Genomic DNA, 22,302 nt, shown 5'->3' with positions numbered 1-22,302 from the left:
CAAACCAACCCAAAGCTAGCAAAATGAAGGAAATAAAGAGTAGAGCAGAGATATCTAAGAAAATAGTAGACCAACAAAGAAAAATCAATGAAACCAAAAGTTAGTTCCTTGAAAAGATCAACAAAATTGACAAACCTTTAGCTAGACGGAGGGGAAAAAAAGAGGAGGCTCAAATTACCAAAAATCTGAACACACTTCTAAGAAGTGAAGACACTGAATTAGTAGTCAGAAACCTCCCAGTGAAAGAAAAGGCCAGGAGGAACCACTTCCCAACTCATTCTGTAAGGCCAGCATAACTCTGATACCAAAGCCAGACAAAGACATCACAAGAAAACTACAGACCAGTATTCCTGCAAACCAAATCCAGCACATATTAAGACTATGCAGCACATTAAAACTATGATCAAGTGGGATGCATCCCAGGATTATGAGAGCAGTTCAACACACAAAAATCAACTGATGTAATATACCACATTAATAGAATGAAGGAAAAAAGAACCCACACGATCATCTCAATTGATTCAGAAAAAGCATTTAACAAAATCAACAAACTTTCAAGATAAGAATGCACAATAAACTAGGAATAGACTAGAACTTCCTCAACCTGATAAAAGGCATTTATCAAACCCCTAGAGCTAATAAACTCACTGGCAAAAGACTGAAAACTCTTTCCCTAAGATCAGAAACAAAATAAGGATGCCCTTTCCCTCCACTTCTATTTAACACTGTACTGGAAGTTCCAGTCAGAGCATTAGACAAGAGAGAAAAAAGGCACATATATAGGAGGAGGAAGTAAAACTCCTCTATTTGCAAATGAAATGACCTTATTTCTAACGAATCTGCAAAAAACCCCCAAACTATTAAAGGTAATACACAAATTTAGCAAAGTTGCAGAATACAAGATAAACAGACAAAAATTACTTTAACTATACCAGCAATGAGCAATCCAAAAAGGGAGTTAAGAAAATTATTCCATTTACAATTCAATCAAAAAGAAAAAAACTACTTAAATATTGCTGAAATGGCAATATTCCCCAAATAGATCTACAGATTGAATATAGTCCCTATCAAAATCTCAGCTTCCTTTTTCGCAGAAATTGAAAATGTGATCCTAAAATTCATATGAAAATGCAAGGTGCCTAGACTAGCCGAAACAATCTTAAAAGTGAATTGGAGGACTCATTTTGTCCAATCTCAAAAGTTACTACAAAGCTACAGTAATCAATCAGTACTACAGTGTGGGACTGGCATAAGGATGGACATAAAGACCAATGGAACTGTACTGAGAGTCCAGATATAAACCCATACGTCTATGGTCAAATAATTTTCGACGTGGTTGCCAAGACCATTAACGGGGAAAGAATAGCTTCTTCAACAAATGGATATCCACATGCAAAGAATGAAGCTGGACCCTTACCTTATACTATACACAAAAATTAACTCAAAATGGATCAAAGACCTAATTGTAAGAGCTAACACTAAGTAACTCTTAGAAATGAAGAAAATCTACGGAATGGAAAAAAATATTTGCAGGTCATATATCTAGAGTCTAATATCCAGAATATAAAAAACTCTCAATTTAACAACAAAAGACAAACCATCCAATTAAAAAATGGGCAAAGGAATTGAACAGTTATTTCTCCGAAGAAGATACACAAATGGCCAAAAGTCACACAAAAAGATGCTCAATATAAGTCATTAGTGAAATGCAAATCAAAACCACAATGAGATTACCACTTCATACACACTAGGATGGCTACAATAATAATTTTAAAAATGAGAAATAACAAGTGTAGGAGAGAATGTGGAGAAATTGGAACTCTTGTACATTGCTGGTGGGAATGTAAAATGGTGCAGCCACTGTGGAAAATATCTGGCAGTTCCTCAAAAAAAATAAACATAGAATTACCATACTACCTGGCAATTCCACTCCTGGGTGTATACCCCTAAAGGTGAAAACAGGTATTCAAACAAATACTTGTGCATGGATGTTCCTAACAGTACAATCCACAAATGTGGAAACAAGTGAGATGTCTGTCAAACAATGAATGGATAAACAAAATGCAGTATATCTACACAATGGAATGTTACTCATAAAAAAAGGAATGCAGTACCTTTGGGACTCACATATACACACTGCTATATTTAAAACAGATAACCAACAAGGACCTACTGTATAGCACAGGGAACTCTGCTCAACATTCTGTAATAACCTAAATGGGAAAAGAATTTGAAAAAGGATAGATACATGTATATGTATAACTGAATCACTTTGCTGTATGCCTGAAATTTAACACAACATTGTTAATAAACTATACTCCAATATACAAAAATAAAAAATAAAAGATTGTTTTTAAAATTCATAAAAAAAAGGAATGAAGTACCAATAGGTACTACTACATGCCACAACACAGATGAACCTTGAAAATATTATGCTATAGGACAAAAATCAGACACAAAAATCACGTATCGTACAATTACATGTACATGAAATATTCAGAATAGAGGTAAATTCAGAGTAATGTTTTAAGGTAACTAAGGTAAAAGCAAATTAATGTTCGTTAGAAGCTAGAAATGGGGGTGGGGTGGGAAATGACTACCTTTAATGGGTATAGGGTCTTCTTTGGTGGGGACAGAGGTGATGGTGGCACAATACTATAAATGTACTAAATGTCACTGAATTCTATGCTTTAAAATGGTTAATTTTGTTACATGGATTTCACCTTAAAAAGAAAATACAAAGGGAAAAAAAGGAGCACTCCAGGTTCTCAGAGTAGAAACTGACAACAGAGGATAACCCACACATTAGGATAATCATGACAAGATGGAAAAGAACCAAGTTCTGTCTGTGTGATGCTTCAAAGACAATTTGTAGTTGTTTCTCATAACAGTAGGTGACTTTGAAGAGGCTCCTTGATACATAAGTGATAAGAAGAGAAAAGAGCCACAGTAGCCCAGGTGAAGGAAGACACCAGGCAAGCCACTGCAGGCACAGTGAATACAACCACGTTCTGGAAAGAGAAAGAAGGGACAAATCAAGAGTGGCTGATGCTATGAATTGAGATAAAAAGATACTGGTACTACTGGCAGGAATGTTTCTCCCAATTCTTCTAGGTACCAAAAGATGAAACAAAGTAAATTTTCTCAATCCTAGAGCAACCAATAATCCTTTCAAAACAACCTAACATCAAATTCCAAAAGGTGACAGCCATTTTCATCATGACAAAATACTTCAAGTCTTAAGGTTTATCGTAACATGACCTGGTCCTCCTTCAGATTGCCTCATTTTCCTAACTGAGGCTTAGAGAAATTAAATGACTTACCCAAGATTATAGAGCTAACATTGATTTGGGGTAAATAGGGAATAGTTGGTTGATAGGCTGGAAGAAACCAGAGTAAAAGTCTCATCTCTATTTAAATATTTACGTTTCTTTTGGGAAACTAACAAACCTTAAATACTTGTTAAGTGCCTAATATTTTTTCCCTTTTTCTAAACTTAGTCCTCATAATCCTGCCAAGTAATTATTATTTTTATAGATGAGGAAAGCAAGTAACTGACTTTCCCAAGCTCACATATTAAATCGTGGAGCTGAGATTTGAACTCAGGTATATCTACGTCCAAAGTCTATATTCTTTCTACTATACCACATCTAATCATTAAAAGAGGAATGGGAACGTGCCAGTCCAAGAGCTTAATTCAGATTTGGTTCATTTCCACCCAGCCTTAGGTTCAGAGCCAAAAGAGAAGCTCATTTATGTAAGATACTGACCTAAAAGACCACAAGAAGAATTACTTCAAGGAAGTGAATTCTTAATCTAAAACTGCATGTTTAGAACATTCACAGTAGCTAGCTAAAAAGTGGATCAACTGATGAACAGATAGATCAAATGGAGTATTTCCATGCAAAGGAATGAAAATATTTATACATGCTACAACATGGATTAACCTCAAAAATCTTATGCTAAGTGAAAGAAGCCAGACTCAAAACAAACCTCACATATTGTATGTACAAGTTTATATATAAGAATGTCAGAAAAGGCAAATCTATATAGACTGAATTACACACTTAAAAATGTGTGAATTTTAAGGTGTGTAAATTATGCCTCAATAAATATTAATAAAATATGCACTGCAGCACTAGTCATAAAGGCCAGTAACTGAAAACTACCCAAATGCCCATCAGTAGTAAAATGGGTAAATTGTGATACATTCCCCCATAATGGAACACTACGTAGCAATGAAAATAAACAATCTATAACAAATACAACATAGAGGAATGTCACATACAGTGAGCAAAAGAGGCCCTACAAAAAGAGAACATAATGTATTATTCCATTTATATAAAATTCAAAAACCTGCACAACTAGTTTGTGCTGTTCAAAGTCAGAATGGTGGTTATACATAGGAGTGGTTGATCATGTTCTGTTTCTTGAGCTGGGTAATGGTTACATGACTGGACTTGCCTTGTGAATATTCATGAAGCAGTACACTTCCAGTAAGTGTACCTTTGTATACGTATGGTATGTCTTGAGCAGCCAATCAATCAGTAAATAAAATCACCTGTAATTGGGGGGACACCTGAGAAATATCAAATGTCCTTCGATCAAGTAATAGTTAAATAAACACAGAACATACATGTAGTCGTCATGGTTGGATGCCCACCAAGTATCTAATTCATCTCTTCCTCTCTCCTTAAAGAATCAAATCCACTATTAAAAAGAGGGTAAGCTAATAGTTTTGAAACTGTAGTTTGCAACCTCCTTTGGGTCCCCAATACCCTTTCAAGAAGTTTTCAAGGTCAAAATTCTTCACAAAAAAACCTGTTGGGATTTTGTTTTTGTTTTTTTTTTTGGCGGTACATGGGCCTCTCACTGTCGCGGCCTCCCTCATCGCGGAGCACAGGCTCCAGACGCGCAGGCTCGTCGGCCACCGCTCACAGGCCCAGCCGCTCCGCGGCATGCGGGACCCTCCTGGACCAGGGCACGAACCCGCGTCCCCTGCATCGGTAGGCGGACCCCCAACCACTGCGCCACCAGGGAAGCCCAAACCTGTTGGGATTTTGACTTGGATTATACTGCATTTATAGATCGATATGAGGAGAAATAACATCTTAACAATATTGAATCTTCAAATTCATGAACAAGGCACATCACTCCATTTATTTAGGTTTTTAATTTCACTCAGCAATGTTTTATACTTTTCAGTGTTTAGGCATACTTCACATCTTTTATCAGATTTATCCCTAAGTGTTTTGTATTTTTGATACTATTGTAAAAGATATTTTAAAAATTTTATAATTTCAATGTTTTGCTGCTAATACACAGAAATACAATTGATTTTTGTATGTTGATCTTATATCCTGTGGGGTGACTTCAAGAGGCCTTGCAGCTTTTGGACCATTGACCTGAGCCTACCATGACATGAAAATGTGAACTGAAAGGCCACTGAGGAGAGGGACAACTGAGAAATAACAAATTTTTGTATCTTAAACCACTAAGTTTTTGAATGGTTTGTTATACAACAATGCATAAGAGTCTAGAGAGTCACAGTACAGAAAATGGGGTTTAGAAATTTTCAAAGAGGTAAAGTTACAGAATCAGTCAATAAGAAGGTAGGATGTAAGTTGGGAGTTCAGGATCAAAGAAGCAAGCCACACGCAAGGAAGCAGGCAGGCAAAAGACAACCTCAGTTACCTCTAAGGGAATTAACTGCACTGAAGCTAAAGGGGTATCTGCCTGGATGTAGTTAGATCAACCTGCCTAGTTTTAATTCAGAGGAGCTTGATCCTTCTTGGACTTAAAAGGTCAGGGGTCATTAAATCAGAGAACTTCTTTTTGTCAGAGGTTCTCATCCACCCATGATCTCAGTGTGAGGATAATGTTATGCTTGCACGTAGAGACGGGTGTCTCTTCAGGGGTTTCAGATTCTTATATGCTGAGTGTCGGCTTGCCCACTCAGGACCTTAGGCTTCTTCTGCTTCAGTTTTCTTCTACCAGGGCATTCTGTTGCAACTCTCAATTGGTTCTGGCAGGGAAAGGAATCTCAATATAAAATCACTATTATATATAACAGAATAAACTGTGTTGAGATGGTTCGGATATGCTGAATCATAATCAGCAAATCATTATAAAGTTATTTTTTTATATGTAAGGGACAGAAAGACTCATTTACCTGAGTGATGAAACATCCCATAACTGAAAGGAGCTGATAATCAAGGCTTTCTAAGCCTATGTCACAATCCACACTAACCATAAATGAGGTATGTCTGCACTTCAGGAAGAACCACAGGAGGTCTGGATGTTTGAATTAGAAAAATGGTTTAAAGGTTATGGGGCATTGCCAACATGGAACAAGATGTTGAGCTGATCATTCTCATACTGAGAGAAATAATATGGTTCCTGTTACCTTAAGATAAAGGGCTAGGAAGGAAATAGGATAGATAAAATGCCTATCTAAACTACTGTCAGCCTCTTGAGACGTAAGCATTATAATAGTCAGAACTTGAGTTTCGGAAACCAGATCGTACTACTCTGTGTATTTCGATAATTATCTCTACTTTGTTTTCCATAAATAATTAGTAAAGCCCATTTTGAAATATTAGCCAATCTCAGCAATATTAAAAGAAGTCAGGGAAAGCGAGTCCTTTTAATGTTTCAAGGAAGAATTGTGAAGACAATGTTCTGTACATCGTTTGCACAGAAACTCAAATGGTAAAAATTAAGTTAGATTTTTCTCGTTAGAGTGGGAAAAAAAGGTGGGAATTCCTGTTCTATATATTAAAGGATGACACAAATATTGTTTAAAAATACTGGAAATGAGAGGATAAGAAATAATCAAAGGTATTCCAACTCAGGAAAACAGAAACACTCTGATGAAATTAAAGCTATGAAATTTATTAACTAGATAAGGCAAATAGTCAAAACTTTAAACAATCTAAGTAACTTCATAGATCTGTTATGAACTCATTTGGTGATTCTGTCTAGGCAATCTTTTCCAAACATCACTACTCCGTAACAGGAAGAGTAACTAAAAACAGTAAAATGATTTTGAATAAAAGATGAGACCCAAACTTTTATACAATCAAATTTTCAAGCACCCAGGATTCCAAACTGTTTCCCATAAGCTCTAATTTCATGAGCTATTCTTTAAATGGAGGAAAAAAAAGAAAAAAAGGAGGGGGTGTCTTATAGGTAATTCTGCATATTTTGGTATTTACATTGCATAGTACCTGAAATCAAAGTCTCTGAGAAGTCCTGCAATAAATAACTTTGATGACTCAAACACTGCCCACATTTATTTGACTCTGTAATATTTGTTATTATCCCATGAAACTCTTGAAACATTTAATAAAAATTAAGATACTACTGTCTCCTTTTTTACGATTTATCTTGGGCAGTTCTGGTTGGAGGTTTGAAAAGTGAAAGAAATTAAAATTAGCAGACAAAGTAATGCTGGGATTATTAATAATTACATTTAGTCAAACCATTCCTTTACTTCATTACCTTAAGTATAACATTGGTTCAAAACAAAGACCGGAATGAAAACATAAAGCCAAGTTAAAAAGGCATTAGCCAGGCCCCATCCCTCAGAATTTCTGCTAACATTCTTGGAAGCTCCACAATGATGGTGATAATCTCTGGCAGTGGTAAACCAAGCTTTCATGTTTTAAGCGATCACTTGTTGAATGAATTAATAAACACTATTCGCAAAGCAACTTTCCATTCTTTTACATATACCCATCAGGGTTAAAGAAATGTAGTAGGAACAGGGACCTACACTAATATGTTTCTTTACTATTATTTCAGCTTGAAAAATGAACATGGCATTTTGCAATTTAATAATTTAGAAACAACGGCAAGCTGTTTTTTTGTGTGTGCCAAGTCATTTATTCTAACACGTCCAAAGTTCTTATCTTTAGTTGAAGGGCAGCACATAATTTCAAGTTGTTTGGAGTAAATAAGAGTAAAAACAATCCTGAAAACATCTTTTCAATGTAAGAAAACAAAAAGATAGCTGTACCTTTAGAAAACCAACCTCCATTTCTTTATTCACTATCTAGTTGTATAAGATAAGATATACTTCTGTACCTATATATACTGTTCATAGAGTTGAACAGCTACTGTACAAGTAAACTAATGCAGAGACTGAGATGGGGGTTGGAGAGTATTTCTTGGAAATTTTACAAACTTAACAACAGCTACCTTTTATTGAGTCCTTACTGGATTCAGTGTATTGGATTATTTGCAATAAAAGGAAGAACTTGAATTCAAACCCTGAGCTCTAACTCTAGATCCAGAGTATTTAACTAGTGGATTAAAGTGGGATTGATTTAGACTGAATTAACCACAATGCAGTTTTAATCTCTCCTCAACTGCAAATCTGTACATAACATGCCAACCTCTGGTTTAACAAACTGACACAAACAGTGATTAATTTATCTCCAGCAGGGTTCAAAATTTCCACCGTATTCTGTGACCTCGCCTCAAGACAACCCAAAATAATTTCTTTAGACGTAGTCTTTAGACACAGGAGGTACTTTTAGCTCTGATAAAGGCAGGTTGCGGTTTTTGCTTTTTGTCTTAATAGAAACTGCTCTGGTACCTGACTGCCACCTGTCTACATTTCCCCCTCATCCTAAAATTTCTAAAATGATCTCTGAGTAAGGAACACAAGACTTTCCATTCTTAGCAGACATATTCTAATTTCTAAGTATCAACAGCAACAAAATCCAAAACTTGCTAAACAAAATAGTCATGCAAAACTTTCTACACAAAAAACTTGCCTAGTACAAAATACTTACGCCTGGTATACTATGAAATATTAGCCTTAGATTCTAAAATTCAGAGAAAAAAGAAACCTGGTCACTGACGTCTAATTATTTACAAAGCAGCCACCAATTCAAGTTACTGGTTCCTAACCACACTGTCATTCTTCTCAATGGCATCAATTCAGGTTTTACACTTGCCTTATACATATTTGCAAAGCATTCTTTGTAAAAGAAAAGTCTACGTAAGAAAAGTAAGTATTTATGTTATATATATACATAATGAATTAACTGATCAATCCTTTAGGACTGGACCAAGACCAGACACTGTAAATGAAATATGCTTAAAAGTATCTCTGTTCCAGTTTTAAGAAGGACGCTGTGTATCTGAATGCAGCATCAAGGAACACAGCCAATAATTAGGGGAAAAAAATTTAATAAATGAGCAACTGGCCCAACATGACAGGGGCAATTTTAATAACCCCATCTGCAAAGCCAGAATAGTCTTTTTAAAAAAGCATTTAAAACGATAAAGTGAACATCAGCTTCCCTTCATAATCCAGATAAGCAGAAGAGTACATTTAATACATGTATTTGGTTTGCTTTTTGAAAGACCTAATGACCCGATTTAATTATTCACCAGGCTAAAATCTTAGAAAACTCTTCTCTCCACATTCTTCAAACTGCATTTATAACATGAGTCTCTACAAGCATCAAGAGTTTGTCTATACTCTACTCTACTCTCTATACTCTGTATATATAGTCTACATATACTCTGTCGATATATGCTGTCTATATCATTCCTCTCTGTTACTTTACCGAAAAACCAAATAGTTTTAAAAATTGCAATAAAGTGACATCAAATAATCTGATTTCCCATTATTAGGTTTCTAAATAATGCCAAAATGTTCCACTTGCCCAAACCTTCTGCTAACTTAAATAGGTTCTATCTACTCCAGTAATTCTTTATTAAATAAAAGTCACTTTTAAATAGGAACAATTTGAATTATTAGGCTGAAGCTCATTCTAATTTCTATCAGATTATAAAGCAGTCATATAATGTACATGAGGTAAGAATGACTCAGTCTTACCTTTGTCAGATGATACTTTTTCTGTGCATCTGAAAGAAAAGAGAATCAAATATTAAATGAATAATCTTGCACACTTTCTTAAAACACAAATATTTACCTCTTTCAGGTTCATCTCCAGAGTGATGCAGAAAACATCTAGAGTAGTACTGTCCAACAGAACTTTCTGGAGTGATGAAAATATTCTACATCTGCACTGTCCAATACGGTAGTTGCCATGTGGCTACTGAGTGCCTAAAACAGCTATGTAACTGAGGAACTGAATTTTCAGTTCCGATTAACGTAAATTTAAATAGCCACATGTAGCTATCATATTTGACAGCACACAGCTAGAGTATCATTCAAAAGTTGTTTTTAACTGTAAAAAGATATTAATACAAAGAAAATATTGCTAATTTTGTTGTATTAAATGGTCATAAGAGAAAAATGTCCTTATTCTACACAAATGCAGTAACTTGGGGTGAAATGAAATAATGTTTGAGATTTCCTCTAAAACACTTCTACCGAAAGAAAACGAGGGGGAAGGGGGATAAAGGTAGCAAGCATGGCAAAATCTCAATTATTAAATTTAGGTGATAAATACTGGGGTTTCAATATACTATTTCTCTACTTTGTGTTTATTTGACAATTTTCATAATAAAAATTTAATGAACCTAAAAGAAAACCCTAAAATTATTCATTTGTTAAACCCAAGTCAAAATCTATTTCTAAAAAGGCAACAGACTGGACCTCAGAAATAAATGTAACTTGCACTTTACAAATTGGAGAGGAACAGTAAAGAGGCTAATGTGTAATAAAATACTGGCTAAAAAAAATGTCATCCCCATGTTTTTAATTCAGGAAAATTTCTATCACACATAACTGTCGAGTAAGGTATAATGAATCCCCTCACAGCCATTACCCACATTCAAAGTTGACATGTCTTGGATCTTTACCATAAAGATGCCACACAGCATCTCTGAGCAGTACAGTTTTCTCTTTTTCTCTGAAAGCAAACCTAACACAAATGAAGACTCTTATGTTACAAAAGAATATCTAAACAAATACAGAAGCCACCGCATAATATAAATATTCTGTTCTCTTTAGAAAGACTAGATATCATTTTCTCATCCCATTTTTTAAATAAAGCTTGGTATAACTTTAAATTATGTTATTAATGTCCCAATTAACAACTAACACAAGAATACTGCTAACCATGTTAACTCTAAATGAAAAGTACAGAAACAATTGTTAGATCTTGAAACACTATACAATTAACTTTCTGAAAACCTTCTGGAATGGTTCAATGTTTCTTTTACCACACTGATCACTGTTAAGAGGAAAACTCAGGATTTCAGGCTTAAATACAATTGAAGCCTTCTCCAAAGAGTCAAGAAAAGTTTTTCCAATTCAGAATGTTACTGCCTCTTCATTCTCACCATTATGACCATTGCCTTTTCCTTACAAAAGCAGTCAGAAGGTATCATGCTAAGGTTTACTATCATTTTACTTTCAGCAAGAAAATAAACCCAAAATGGAACTCCATATACCAGAAAACAGAGCAGTATTTGTTTCCTTCATTTGTAACCCATCTGAGTCTGTAGGTTTACCTCTAGTAATATTCAGTTTTAGCCTGTATTCCCTGTGGTGAGGAAAGAACACCTTTCCTCAACAGCTAAATGAGAAATTAAAAAAAAAAAAGTATTTAAGTGTTAAATTCTGAAATGCATCAGATAACTAAAGGACTTATTATCACATGGGAGAAAGAAAATAAGCCTTTTACATTTAAAGTAGTCTTATTTTAACAATATATTGTTTCCATATTAGCAGAAAGCAAGAATGTTTTAACTTATGAATCAGAAATAAGCTGGAGTGTGTGGGTGTGTGTGTATATAAATTCCCATATACATATACACACACACATATACATTTTTAAGTTAGATGAGTATATAAACATCTGTATTTGAAAGACATATACATTTTTAAGTTAGATGAATATATAAACATCTGTATTTGAAACATAAGAATGTTAACTCCAGAGTTTATTGGTTAAAATACGGCAAATGAAAAGCCTAATTCTTAGTACGGATATATAATCTTTCTTCAAATTTGGTTTATCTTTCCTTAATATTAGCCTTTAAGTTTTAATTTATAATGATTATAGATTTAACTTCATGCCTTTATCTTGAGCACATTCACTGAAAAATTCTTTATTTCCCTTCACAAAGAGTTCCTACTCTTTTCATTAATTTCTGAACATTTCAATGCAAATAGAAAAGTTGTTATAAGCTTAGGAAAGTTTCTAAAAATGATAATTATCATCTAACTATAAAGCTCATTTCACAAATCATAAATTATCAACTAAAGATGAAGCATATTTAAGGAGATTAAGTGACTTGCCCAAGGTCACTTAGTAAGCAGTAGAAAGCAATGTTTTTTCCTCTGTTATTTTGCCTTGTAAGAGGAAAAGAGGTTACAATCAATCCAAGTCTCTGTATTTACTGACATTATTAAGCTACTGTACACTCTGCTGTCTCTTCTATCAAGAGAAACAAATGTAGGTTTAACAGCTGATGACTGGGAATTTATTGGGGGAAATGTTATTTGGAAAGTAGGGCTGAATCAAGGTGAGAAGGCACTAGACCAGGGTTCAGTAAACTGAAATGTCTTAAAGGACTGTTTCTCACTTAATTAGTTTCAAAATTTATTTTATCATTCTGAAAACCTGTAAACCATGTACACATTTGACAAATCTCCACTAATCAATGCATCTTCCTCCTTTACTGCAAAGTCCTTGAGGATAAAGTCCATGTCTCATTTTCCTTTATAAACCCTGGGTCAACACAGTACCAGGACCAGTTACTGCTCAATCAAGGTTGGAGCTGAAATGCTTTAGTTCTTTGATTTCCAGGGCATGCAGTAAATTGAAAATGTGTAACAAAAAAATTATTACAATGAAAATGTATTGTAACAATCCAATCAAAACTGGATTTTATATATATATATATATATATAAAATCAAGAGAGAGTTCTGAGGCTAAGTGAAGGTAAAAGAACACTACTCTCTTTTATGATATTGGATGACAGAGAAAGGGACTTTAAGAATTAAGACTATTCTTCCCTCCCCACAAGGAATATTGTGAGGAAAAAAACTGAAGGGGTTTAATTAAGTCATCTTCATCCAAGTTCAACTACAGTAACATTTATAATGTGGAAATAAAAAAAGACTCATTAGTACTTTTTTGCCAAGAGTTAGGGAACGTAATAAACCATGACAGCCGGTAAAACTACCACTCTATGTATAATCTTAAGAGATCATTTCTATAAGTAAAGCTGGTGGATCAGTAGGAGGGAAACGTGGCAAGGAGATATAGGTATGGGTAGATGAAGATAAAAGGGAATTAAAAAAAATATATTAAGATATTAACCTTCCTGTGTATGGTAACAGAAAAAGAATTAAAAATCCAATTTCACAGAATTTACATGAAAAAGACCACTACACACTAGTTTTACCTCTACCAAAGACATCACTGCTCAAAACAGTAACTTTTAGTAAATATTTCCTACATATCATGCTTTGTGTTAAGTGTTTCACAGGGTGTACTTAAGTCTCACAAACGCAGCTCATAGAGATTAACGTTATCGCCTATAGATAATAAAGTTGAGGCACGAGCAGTTTAATTTGTCCAAGGAATTTATATCCAAATAAGGCTAACGATATATCTCTTCAAATTTATGAGAATACAGAAGCTTAAATTTTCTGTGACCACGAAATTAATTTACAGCAATTAGAATCCTAATTGCAGCTGAACCATTTGTAAGTACATATTTTTGTTGTCCACAGAAATTTAGTTTACACAACTCTCTAAATTATGTTAATTTAAATAACATCTAATAATTTGAAAGCACATATAATACACAATAAACCTTTGAATTTTATTTCTCTTTCTGAGAGTCTTCTAAGACAAGCATGCCAAGGTCACAGACTTCACTCTTAATTTCATAACAGGAGTGTTCTAAATCTATCGGGTCTGTACAAGCAAAATATTGCCATGCTCTCTGCTGGGGAGGTAGGGTGGTGGTGGAGGTGGGGGTGCATTTAAAACTGATTTCTCCCCCCACCTTCAACTTTCCCTGCTTTTACTAATTTTTTTCACTTGAAAGTCAAAAGACACAAATGCCTTCAGTAACGAATTCAATGGCTAATGTGATTGATTTCTAGAATTTACAAACACGTGTGCCTCAGTATTTTCAGCATAGAAACATTTTAATAAACAATTTAAAACATTTATATTTCTGATCATCTTAGTTTCTCTATGATCTCTAGGTAGTAAAGAAATTACTTTCAGATTTTTCTAATTTTTAAGGACGAAGTTCCTACATTAAAACATATGCAAAAACAAACACATAAGCTACTTGTCAAAAAAAATGAAAGAAAACGCCACTCATCTTGTTACATGAAAGACTCTATACTTAAAAATGGCAAGCCACGTTTTACCCGACTACTAAGTCCCAGGTTTTTAAAACGAGTGAAGTGTGATGTGAAAATTCAGTAGAGTGAAAAAAGCTACATAACGATACTAGTACAACTGGCTCTTGAGCTAATTAATGGGACGGGGGGGGGGGGGTGAGGGGAACGACACAATTTTGAAGGCTAAGATCTAAGCTCATGCTGTAGATTTCCTAATGGGGATGTGATGTAATACTGGAGAGCCGCCCTAAGCGGGAAAGGGATAGGCTGACAAAGGGAGCGCAGATGCCAGAGTGCGGGAGAAGCCTGAGGCGGCAGGGAAGAGGTGGGTCACTAAGGAGCAGAAGAAGTGTATCCTACAAAGGACGCCTTCAGGGAGTGGGGAAGTGGCCGGACAGACAGGCAAGGGGGGCGGAGGAAGCCAGAGAGAAGTGATAAGACCGCTAGGGAAGCGGCGTGACATCTGCCATGCGAGCCGGCAGGGGGCAGAGCAAGCAGTATGTCACGTGGAGTGATCGCTACGGGAGCCGAGAGGGTTGCGTGCGGGTAGAGGGGGGTCTTTCCCACCGCCTGAAAGACTGCGTTACTCACAGGAGTCGCGGACTCTTCTTGCCCTGAGCTGGAGACGGGGGCTTCGCGGCCTGGGACTGCTGCCCTGGGGCGTCGGGAGGCCTGGCGCTGGGGCTGCTCCTCCGCCGGCGGGGATACTCGGCCTTCCTCCGGCGGGACACAGCGGCGGCGGCGGCCGCAGCGGCCCGGCCCCGGTCCCGACCTCCCCTCAGCACGCGGCTGCTAGTGGTCCCCCCAGGGGCCGCCGCCGCCGCTTCAGGGGGCTGTTGCTGGGGCTCCTCCGGAGCCGCCTTGGCCGCCGCCGCCTCTCCCCCTTCCTGGTCCTGCTGCTCCGGGGGTCTCGGCTCTTCCGTCTCCCCCGGCATCGGGACTCGTCCGCCCCCCACCCCCTAGTCCCAGGCGGCGGAGGCGGAGGCGGCGGCGGCCGCGGCGCTGCTCCCCCCGCCCCCCGGAGCGACCGGCTCACTCTCACTCGGCGCTCCTCGTTCCCCCCCTCCCCTCCGCCCGGCTCCGAGGGCGCCCCCCCCACCCCCTGCCACTCAAGGCCTTCTACCGCAGGCGGCGCGCGCGCGCCCGCCACAGACGCGCAGCGGACCAATCGGAGAGGAGGAACGGCTTCTTCGCCCCGCCCCCCAAGGTCTCTCACGCAGCGGCGTACCGGTTCCCTCCCCCACCCCTCCCTTCAACCAATCAGGAAACGGCTCCAAGGGAGCGCGCGAGGTTTTCTTCCCCGCGCACCCGTTCTCACCGTTAAACGGCTGTGTCTCGCGACAATGCCAAAATGACCTTTCTCCCCCACCTCCGGAGCTCAATGCGCGCTAAGGGCAGTGGGAGGGGCAGGTCTCGCGAGGAGGTTGGTGGGAAAAAAACGCACCTCTTTCCCCGCCTCGCGCGCACCCTGGAATGGCTGCGCGCGCACCTGCCTCCCTAAGGAGCCGCTAATGCCACAAGGGCTCTTTCTATCCTTCTTCCTTAAGCCGCGGAAGTAGCCTCGGCGTTCTTCTGCCCCCACCCCGATCCCACTTTCCTGTCTGTAGCCTTTCTGTCCCCAGCGCCGCCAGGTCTTGCGGGGAGAAGGGGGAAATTTTTTTGAGCTGTCGCTTCTCCTTTAAGAAAAAAAGCCCCGTCGGCTGCCGGATGAAAGTCTCTGAAAAAATGGCGGCGGTAGGACAGAGGCGGGGTCGTGAGGGCAAGGAGGACCCGCCTTTTGGCGCATGAGCATGGTTAACTTGCCCAGGGGCATCCTGGGAAATGAAGTTCAACTTATTCTACGCCTTAGAAAAAAGATACGGAGCCAGAGGCGGAGAGGATGCTGGGAGTGTTTGACTGATGCGCGATGGGAAAGGTAGTTTACTCTTTTCGAATTTACTCTTCCGGGGAGGCAGTGTTTCCGGGTTAGGCCTCAACGCCTGCGTAGATCTGACCACAATTGTGGGCCCAGTGGCTGGTGGGGTTTGCCTGGCAGGGTTTTCCGTAGTTTCGTACTTGGTGTTGGCGAACCATTTGTAGGGTGGACACGTAATAGCCCTCATCTTTGTCTGGTTAGGTGGCACCTCATCTGGGACCGCTTAGCGTTTATATCTGCAATATTCGTCTTTTGTGTCTGACCCACTAACCTGTGAGCGTCTGGAGGTCAGGGATTGAATCTGGTTCCGTTGGATCCTAGGGGGGCTAGCACAATTCCTACCACTCATTTGATACTTAATAAAAGTTTGTAGAAGTAATTGTAGAATTGCTTTTTTACTAGATGTTGTCGGGGCCGAGGAACTGGTATCGGCTGCTTAACTTGGCTGTGGTCCCTGGGCTGGAAGGAAGGGAGGTGAAGGGTTGTTAGCGTGACCTACCCGGAAAACTGAAGGCCTCCCTCACACTCCCCACCCTGAAACCATCTGCTTCTGCGGTTTTTAAATGTTTCTGCTGCACAGGAAGCATGGTCAGAATAGCAGCTTTGTCAGAAATTACTTTTCTCTCCGCTAGCATGTGAAACTAAATTGCCCTAACGCATCAAACGGGAGTTTCCGTTTGCTTGTCTCCAAGTTGCATTTGGTGATGGCTGTGAGCTTTTTGCGTTGCTTCCTTTTTTCCTTTCATCCATTATAATCGAGGAGCGATTTGCAGGAACAGTTCTTACCCCTGGAAACTAAAGCATCCGGGGTTAAAAATCTCCAACGTAAGTGAATGGAAACAAGATCTCGGAATCCAGTTCTAAATTTCACATTAATCATTTAGTTAAACTGCAGATGGAGTCCAATATCTGCAAGACAAATGCTGAAGAGCATTTTTCCTTCCAGGATTTTGGCTCAGTTACCACTTCAGATTGGGCAAATGTTCGTATTCTCTGTTGAGTGTTTTGCGCTTTCATGCGGGTAACGGCATTTCAGTTGTCAAAACTGTTGAGCATAGTGTGGATGGGAATTTTTCAAACCTATGTTTGCAGTGAGCAAACTATTAGAATGGCACTGACATCCAATGGCTGCTCAAAGTAATGCAGAGATGGGATCTCCTTTACATTAAAAACATTTTTTTAAAGTCTTAGAGTCACAATGGAATGGAGAATGAATGATTCCTTTAGATTAACCTTAAAAAGACCACTGTGTTGTAGAGGAAAGATTACAGGCTTTGAAGTTAAATCTGTTATAGTAAGTAACACAGCCACTTACTAATTATATCATCTTTAGCAAGTTTCTATTCTTTGTATCTATTTCACCACTGGTAAAAATGGGGATAATATCTATTTCACAGGACCGTAATTTTAGTTCTTTATGTGCTGCCTTCTCATAGTAGGCCTTTTGTAATTGTTTTGTTTTATTCAAGGTGAATAAAATCACAGTGGTTAAAAAAAAAAGTGAAAGTTAACCTCAGTGTCACTTTTTAGAGAAACTAAGACAATATAACTAGGCAGGAATTGTGCTTAATCGAGAATGTCTGCAGCTTAGAACCTGGTGTCTTAAATCTTCCAGTTTCATTCTTCATGACCCCTATAGTTGTTTGCATTTTGAACCACTGAAATAAACTTGGCCCTGAGAATCCAAATATGAACCTGGTCCTGAGAATCCTGTTCTGCCTTTTTTTTTTTTAATCTTTTTATTTTTTATTGGAGTATAGTTGATTAACAATGTTGTATTAGTTTCAGGTATATACCAAAGTGATTCAGTTATACATATACATGTATCTATTCTTTTTCAAATTCTTTTCCCAATTAGGTTGTTACAGAATATTGAGCAGAGTTCCCTGTGCTGTACAGTAGGTCCTTGTTGGTTATCCATTTTAAATATAGCAGTGTGTCCATCCCACACTCCCTAACTATCCCTCCCCACCACTACCCCTCTGGTAACCATAAATTCAGTTCTCTAAGTCTGTGAGTCTGCTTCTATTTTATAAATAAGTTCATTTGTATCTCTTTTTTTTTTTTCTGCCTTTAATGGGTTGATGATCTATTCAGAAAACCAGGTAAGCACAATTTCTGGATAATTAAGCAAAATGAATTGGGTGCTAGTTAACTCTGATGGAAATTTTATGAAGGAGATTGTGCTTCCGTGGTCCCTCAGGGGAAAAAAAAATCAGATTCCATCATGCACAGTTACAGCAGGATACCCACACTGGGCAAAAACACAAGTGCAAATCTGCCATTCCCATGAATTCAAAATGAATCCAGGCACATAGTAGGTTCTCAAATTTTTCAAAACTAGTTTTGATTCTTATCACCCTGGCCAATGCACAGCCAGAACTCAAATCCAATTACTCACCTTTTATGTCAGGCTCATTTTTTAAAACTCTGACCTACAAAAAAGAAAAAAAAAAAAAAAAAAAAGAAAGAAACTCACCAAATCAAATCAAAAGAGAGGAAGTGCTAAGCAAATACAGGAACCAAAAAGGGTTATAGAGGCTGCTTCACGCTGGCTCATTCAGTTCCTTTGCGGTCCTCTTCTTCAACACATGCCAAAACAGTTCTTCACAACCTGTGGTACCAGAGCATCTTGGGTGTGTGACGATGGAAGAGTTGGGTGAGTGAGGAGCTTCTTGGAGGAGAAACTCTGAGGGAATGAAGACTTGGCTGCCATCTCCATGTGTGGTGGGGTATACTTCTAGCCAGATGGAGGATAGTGTTGGAAAATTTTATTTTCACTTCTTTCCTGACCTCAGGCCAACCAAGAGTGAAGCATGAGGAACTATGTTATTTTGGGGAACTATGGGTTTGCTGTTTGCAGAGGCACAATAGGCAGAGAATTTGGTGCTAACCACAGAGTAAACGCTGTACAAATACTTTGGGGCTGAATTGTGATTGAAATTGTCATTTTATTATGAGCATTTTGCCTCTTGGGGGCTGCTGGAGATCATAGGGTGATCACAGAGTTGGCAAGTTCAGAGATGTGATTTGGGGGGAAAAAGAAAGAAAAAGGAGGGGGGTTAAAGGGTGTTCTGAGAAGAAATAGAATAGAAGTACAAGAATGAGGGATTCGCAAAGGTTGGAGAAAGGCCAGAGCAGTTTCATTTGTTCCATGGTTTAGTATTAAATAAGATACAGCACTATTACTCCAGTGCTTTCACTGCTAAGATGTTTATTGAGAGCAATTCTGAAGGAACAGATTACCATGGCCTGCAAATATGATACCTCCTTCCACTCCAAAGCAATTGAAACCAGCAGTGAAGCCATTGACTACACTGCTCAGAGAGATCCCTGATTTCAAACCTTTGGAGTAATGTAAGGTCTGTCATTCTTGGGACTCATTCCATATCTTTTGCCAACTTTTGTTGCTGTCATCCTTACTAACACTGAGTCACCTTTACCCAATGTTCACGCTGCATAATTACACGGTGTCCTGGGTTTTTGTATGTTTGGGGTATGTCAAAAGTGCCAATGACAACAATAAAAAACATCTTGCATGTTGTCTTTATAAAAAAAATGTATTTTGAGGGCTTCCCTGGTGGCGCAGTGGTTGAGAGTCCGCCTGCCGATGCGGGGGACACGGGGTCGTGCCCCAGTCCGGGAGGATCCCACCTGCCGCGGAGCAGCTGGGCGCGTGAGCCATGGCCGCTGAGCCTGCGCGTCCGGAGCCTGTGCTCCGCAGCGGGAGAGGCCACAACAGTGAGAGGCCCGCGTACCACAAAAAAAAAAAAAAAAAAAAAAAAAAAGTATTTTGAGAGCTGGAGGAGTAGAGGAAGGAAGGAAGGCAAATTACAGGAGGGAAGAGATGTTAATGAGAAGGAGAAGGGTATTTAATGTTTAATAAATATTGAACTGTTTTGGAGATAAAGTCTGTTTTGATAGTTGGAGTAGAATATATTTTGGATTTGGGGTAGACTCCCAGTTCTTATCCTGTGTGAAGGTTGGAGAAGTTCACATTTCTGTACAAGTTCCTCCAGAGTCCAGTTCTGCTTTTTTATTTTAGGGCTACCTCATGGCTTTAATGTAGGTAATCGGCAAGGGGAGTAATGCTTATTCAGTGTAGCTTATTAAGCTACATTTGTACATATGTTAATCATTTTAGTGTTCCAAGCAACCTTCTGAGATAGGTTTTATCCACTGTTTTTTTTCAAATGAAAAAACTAAGAAAAACAAAATAACTTGTTCAGTGTCACTCTTAGGAGCATCTGACACCAAAACCGATTAAGTGACAAGGTGTTCTCCCATTTTAGCAGTTTGTTGGCTCTGGTGTTCCAGCCAATAGGATAACCCAGATAATTTAATATTTTTTTAAAAAGTAGATTTGTGCAGTTTTGCATTTCCTCAGCAGGATGAATGGTAGAGAAATTTGGTCCAGGAATGTGGAAAGTACCAAGTGGCCTGGAAGGTAACATTCATGTATGTTATCCAGGTGGCTAAACATCATTAGGCTGTTAATAGCTACACCTCAATCGCTTCTTCAAATTGTCATCGGCTCAATAACCACCCAAAAGACTTAGGGTGGGTGTTTCCTCTCCAATGTGGAGAAATAGCATGGAGGACAAGTCAGCCCAGGCGGGCCAATATTTCCTCTCTGCAGTACTGCCCCCAAGGTTAGTAGTTTATATCCACCCAGAAAGTCTTACTTAAACCCTCATTACATGGGGATGCTAGATAAAGGGGAAGCGGGAGCAGACTCTGGCTCTGAGTGAAGTCGTTACAGTCTAGTGAGACCTTCAAGGCACCTCACTTACTTCCTTTCCTGTGAATGTTGACACTGTTTGACTTCCACAGATGAGGCGCTATGAAAATGGACTGCAGCGTGTTCAGTCTGATACCCCCTACCCTGCACCAGTAATCCCATATTTGTCATGCTGAAATTAGGCATCTTCAAATCACAGCATCTGGCCAAAAGGGAGATAATCTCGGGGTGTTGGTGATATGTACACTCATAGGAAACAGGAAGAGAAAGGCCTGTTAACTCATGACCCAGAAAGGAGTTTTAGTAACTCTGGTTAGCTGGCGCTTCTAAGGGTAACCTTCTACTCCTAATGGTATTGTTTGCTTCTCTTGCAGAGGGTCTTCCCTCTCCCCTCATCTTTATTGTAAATGCCTTTTTTTTTTTTTAAGATTAAATTTTATTCATTTTTGGCTGCGTTGGGTCTTCGTTGCTGTGCTCAGGCTTTCTCTGGTTGTGGCTAGAGGGGGCTACTCTTAGTTGCGGTGCGTGGGCTCTAGGCACGCAGGCTCAGTAGTTGTGGTGCACAGGCTTAGTTGCTCCGCGGCATGTGGGATCTTCCTGGACTAGGGATCGAACCCGTGTCTCCTGCATTGGCAGGCAGATTCTTATCTGCTGCGCCACCAGGGAAGTCCCAATTTTTTATTTTGAATCCAAGAGGAACCATGACTTCTGTTTGGAGCAAAGCTTAAGAAATAGAAAAGAAAGAAGCTATATCTTAATAAAGGGCTATAGAATAAAAATTTGGAACTCAGAGATTTGGCATTCAGTTTGGCTAGTAAAGTCCTGAGAGAAAAAGTTTTACTTTCTATTTCTACCTTACTTTTTCTTTTCTTTTCTCTTCTTTTTAAAAACCTTTTATTATAGAGAATTTTAAAATTTACAGAAGGAAAGAAAATAGTTAAAGAGATCTGATGTACCCATCAATCACCTTAAACAATTATCAACTCTTGGTTAATCTTATTTCATGTATACATCCACCCATGCCTTCCATTCCTAGATTATTTTAAAGTGATTTCACACATTGTATCATTTCATATGTAAATATTTCAGCATAAATATATATATATACATTTATACAAATAACCATAATACCATTATCATATCCATAATATCCTTAATAGTAATTTCTTAATGTCATGAAATACCATTATCACACCCAAAATATTAACAGAAATTACTTAATATTATCAAATATCCTATCACAACTAAAATAAGTTAACAGTACTTACTACTTATTGAATTTTCAGTCACTGTTCAGTATTACTAATTGTTTCTTTCTTTGTTTGGATTTTGCTTGTTTATTT

The 22,302-nt window shown here is 38.5% G+C and overlaps 2 protein-coding genes across 9 annotated transcripts in view; one reads left to right on the top strand and one right to left on the bottom strand.

Moving 5' to 3' along the window:
- The window catches only part of ZFP91 (ZFP91 zinc finger protein, atypical E3 ubiquitin ligase), a 30,837-nt gene extending 15,521 nt beyond the window's left edge, over positions 1 to 15,316 (bottom strand). For both annotated transcript variants that reach the window (XM_033860729.2, XM_033860730.2), the window contains exons 1-2: positions 14,895 to 15,316; positions 9,857 to 9,885 (exon numbers count right to left, since the gene is read on the bottom strand). In XM_033860729.2, coding sequence (XP_033716620.1) covers positions 9,857 to 9,885; positions 14,895 to 15,238 — 373 coding nt within the window. In that variant the 5' untranslated portion in view covers positions 15,239 to 15,316. The remainder of the gene's footprint in view (positions 1 to 9,856; positions 9,886 to 14,894) is intronic.
- Positions 14,518 to 22,302, top strand: part of LPXN (leupaxin) — a 43,815-nt gene continuing 36,030 nt past the window's right edge. For 2 of the 7 annotated variants that reach the window (XM_073808989.1, XM_073808988.1), the window contains exons 1-2: positions 15,338 to 15,511; positions 16,153 to 16,218. In XM_073808989.1, the coding sequence (XP_073665090.1) occupies positions 16,210 to 16,218 (9 nt within the window). In that variant the 5' untranslated portion in view covers positions 15,338 to 15,511; positions 16,153 to 16,209. Of the gene's footprint in view, positions 14,629 to 15,337; positions 15,512 to 15,551; positions 16,219 to 18,724; positions 18,878 to 22,302 lie in introns of those variants that run through there. The other 5 variants (XM_033860733.1, XM_033860731.1, XM_033860732.2 and 2 more) reach the window with 5 other exon arrangements.

This window comes from Tursiops truncatus, chromosome 8 (genome assembly GCF_011762595.2).
Source record: "Tursiops truncatus isolate mTurTru1 chromosome 8, mTurTru1.mat.Y, whole genome shotgun sequence".
In the NCBI taxonomy this organism is placed as follows: Eukaryota; Metazoa; Chordata; class Mammalia; order Artiodactyla; family Delphinidae; genus Tursiops; species Tursiops truncatus.
The sequence above is the reverse complement of the archived record's forward strand: the minus strand, read 5'-3'. Positions and strand labels throughout refer to the sequence as shown.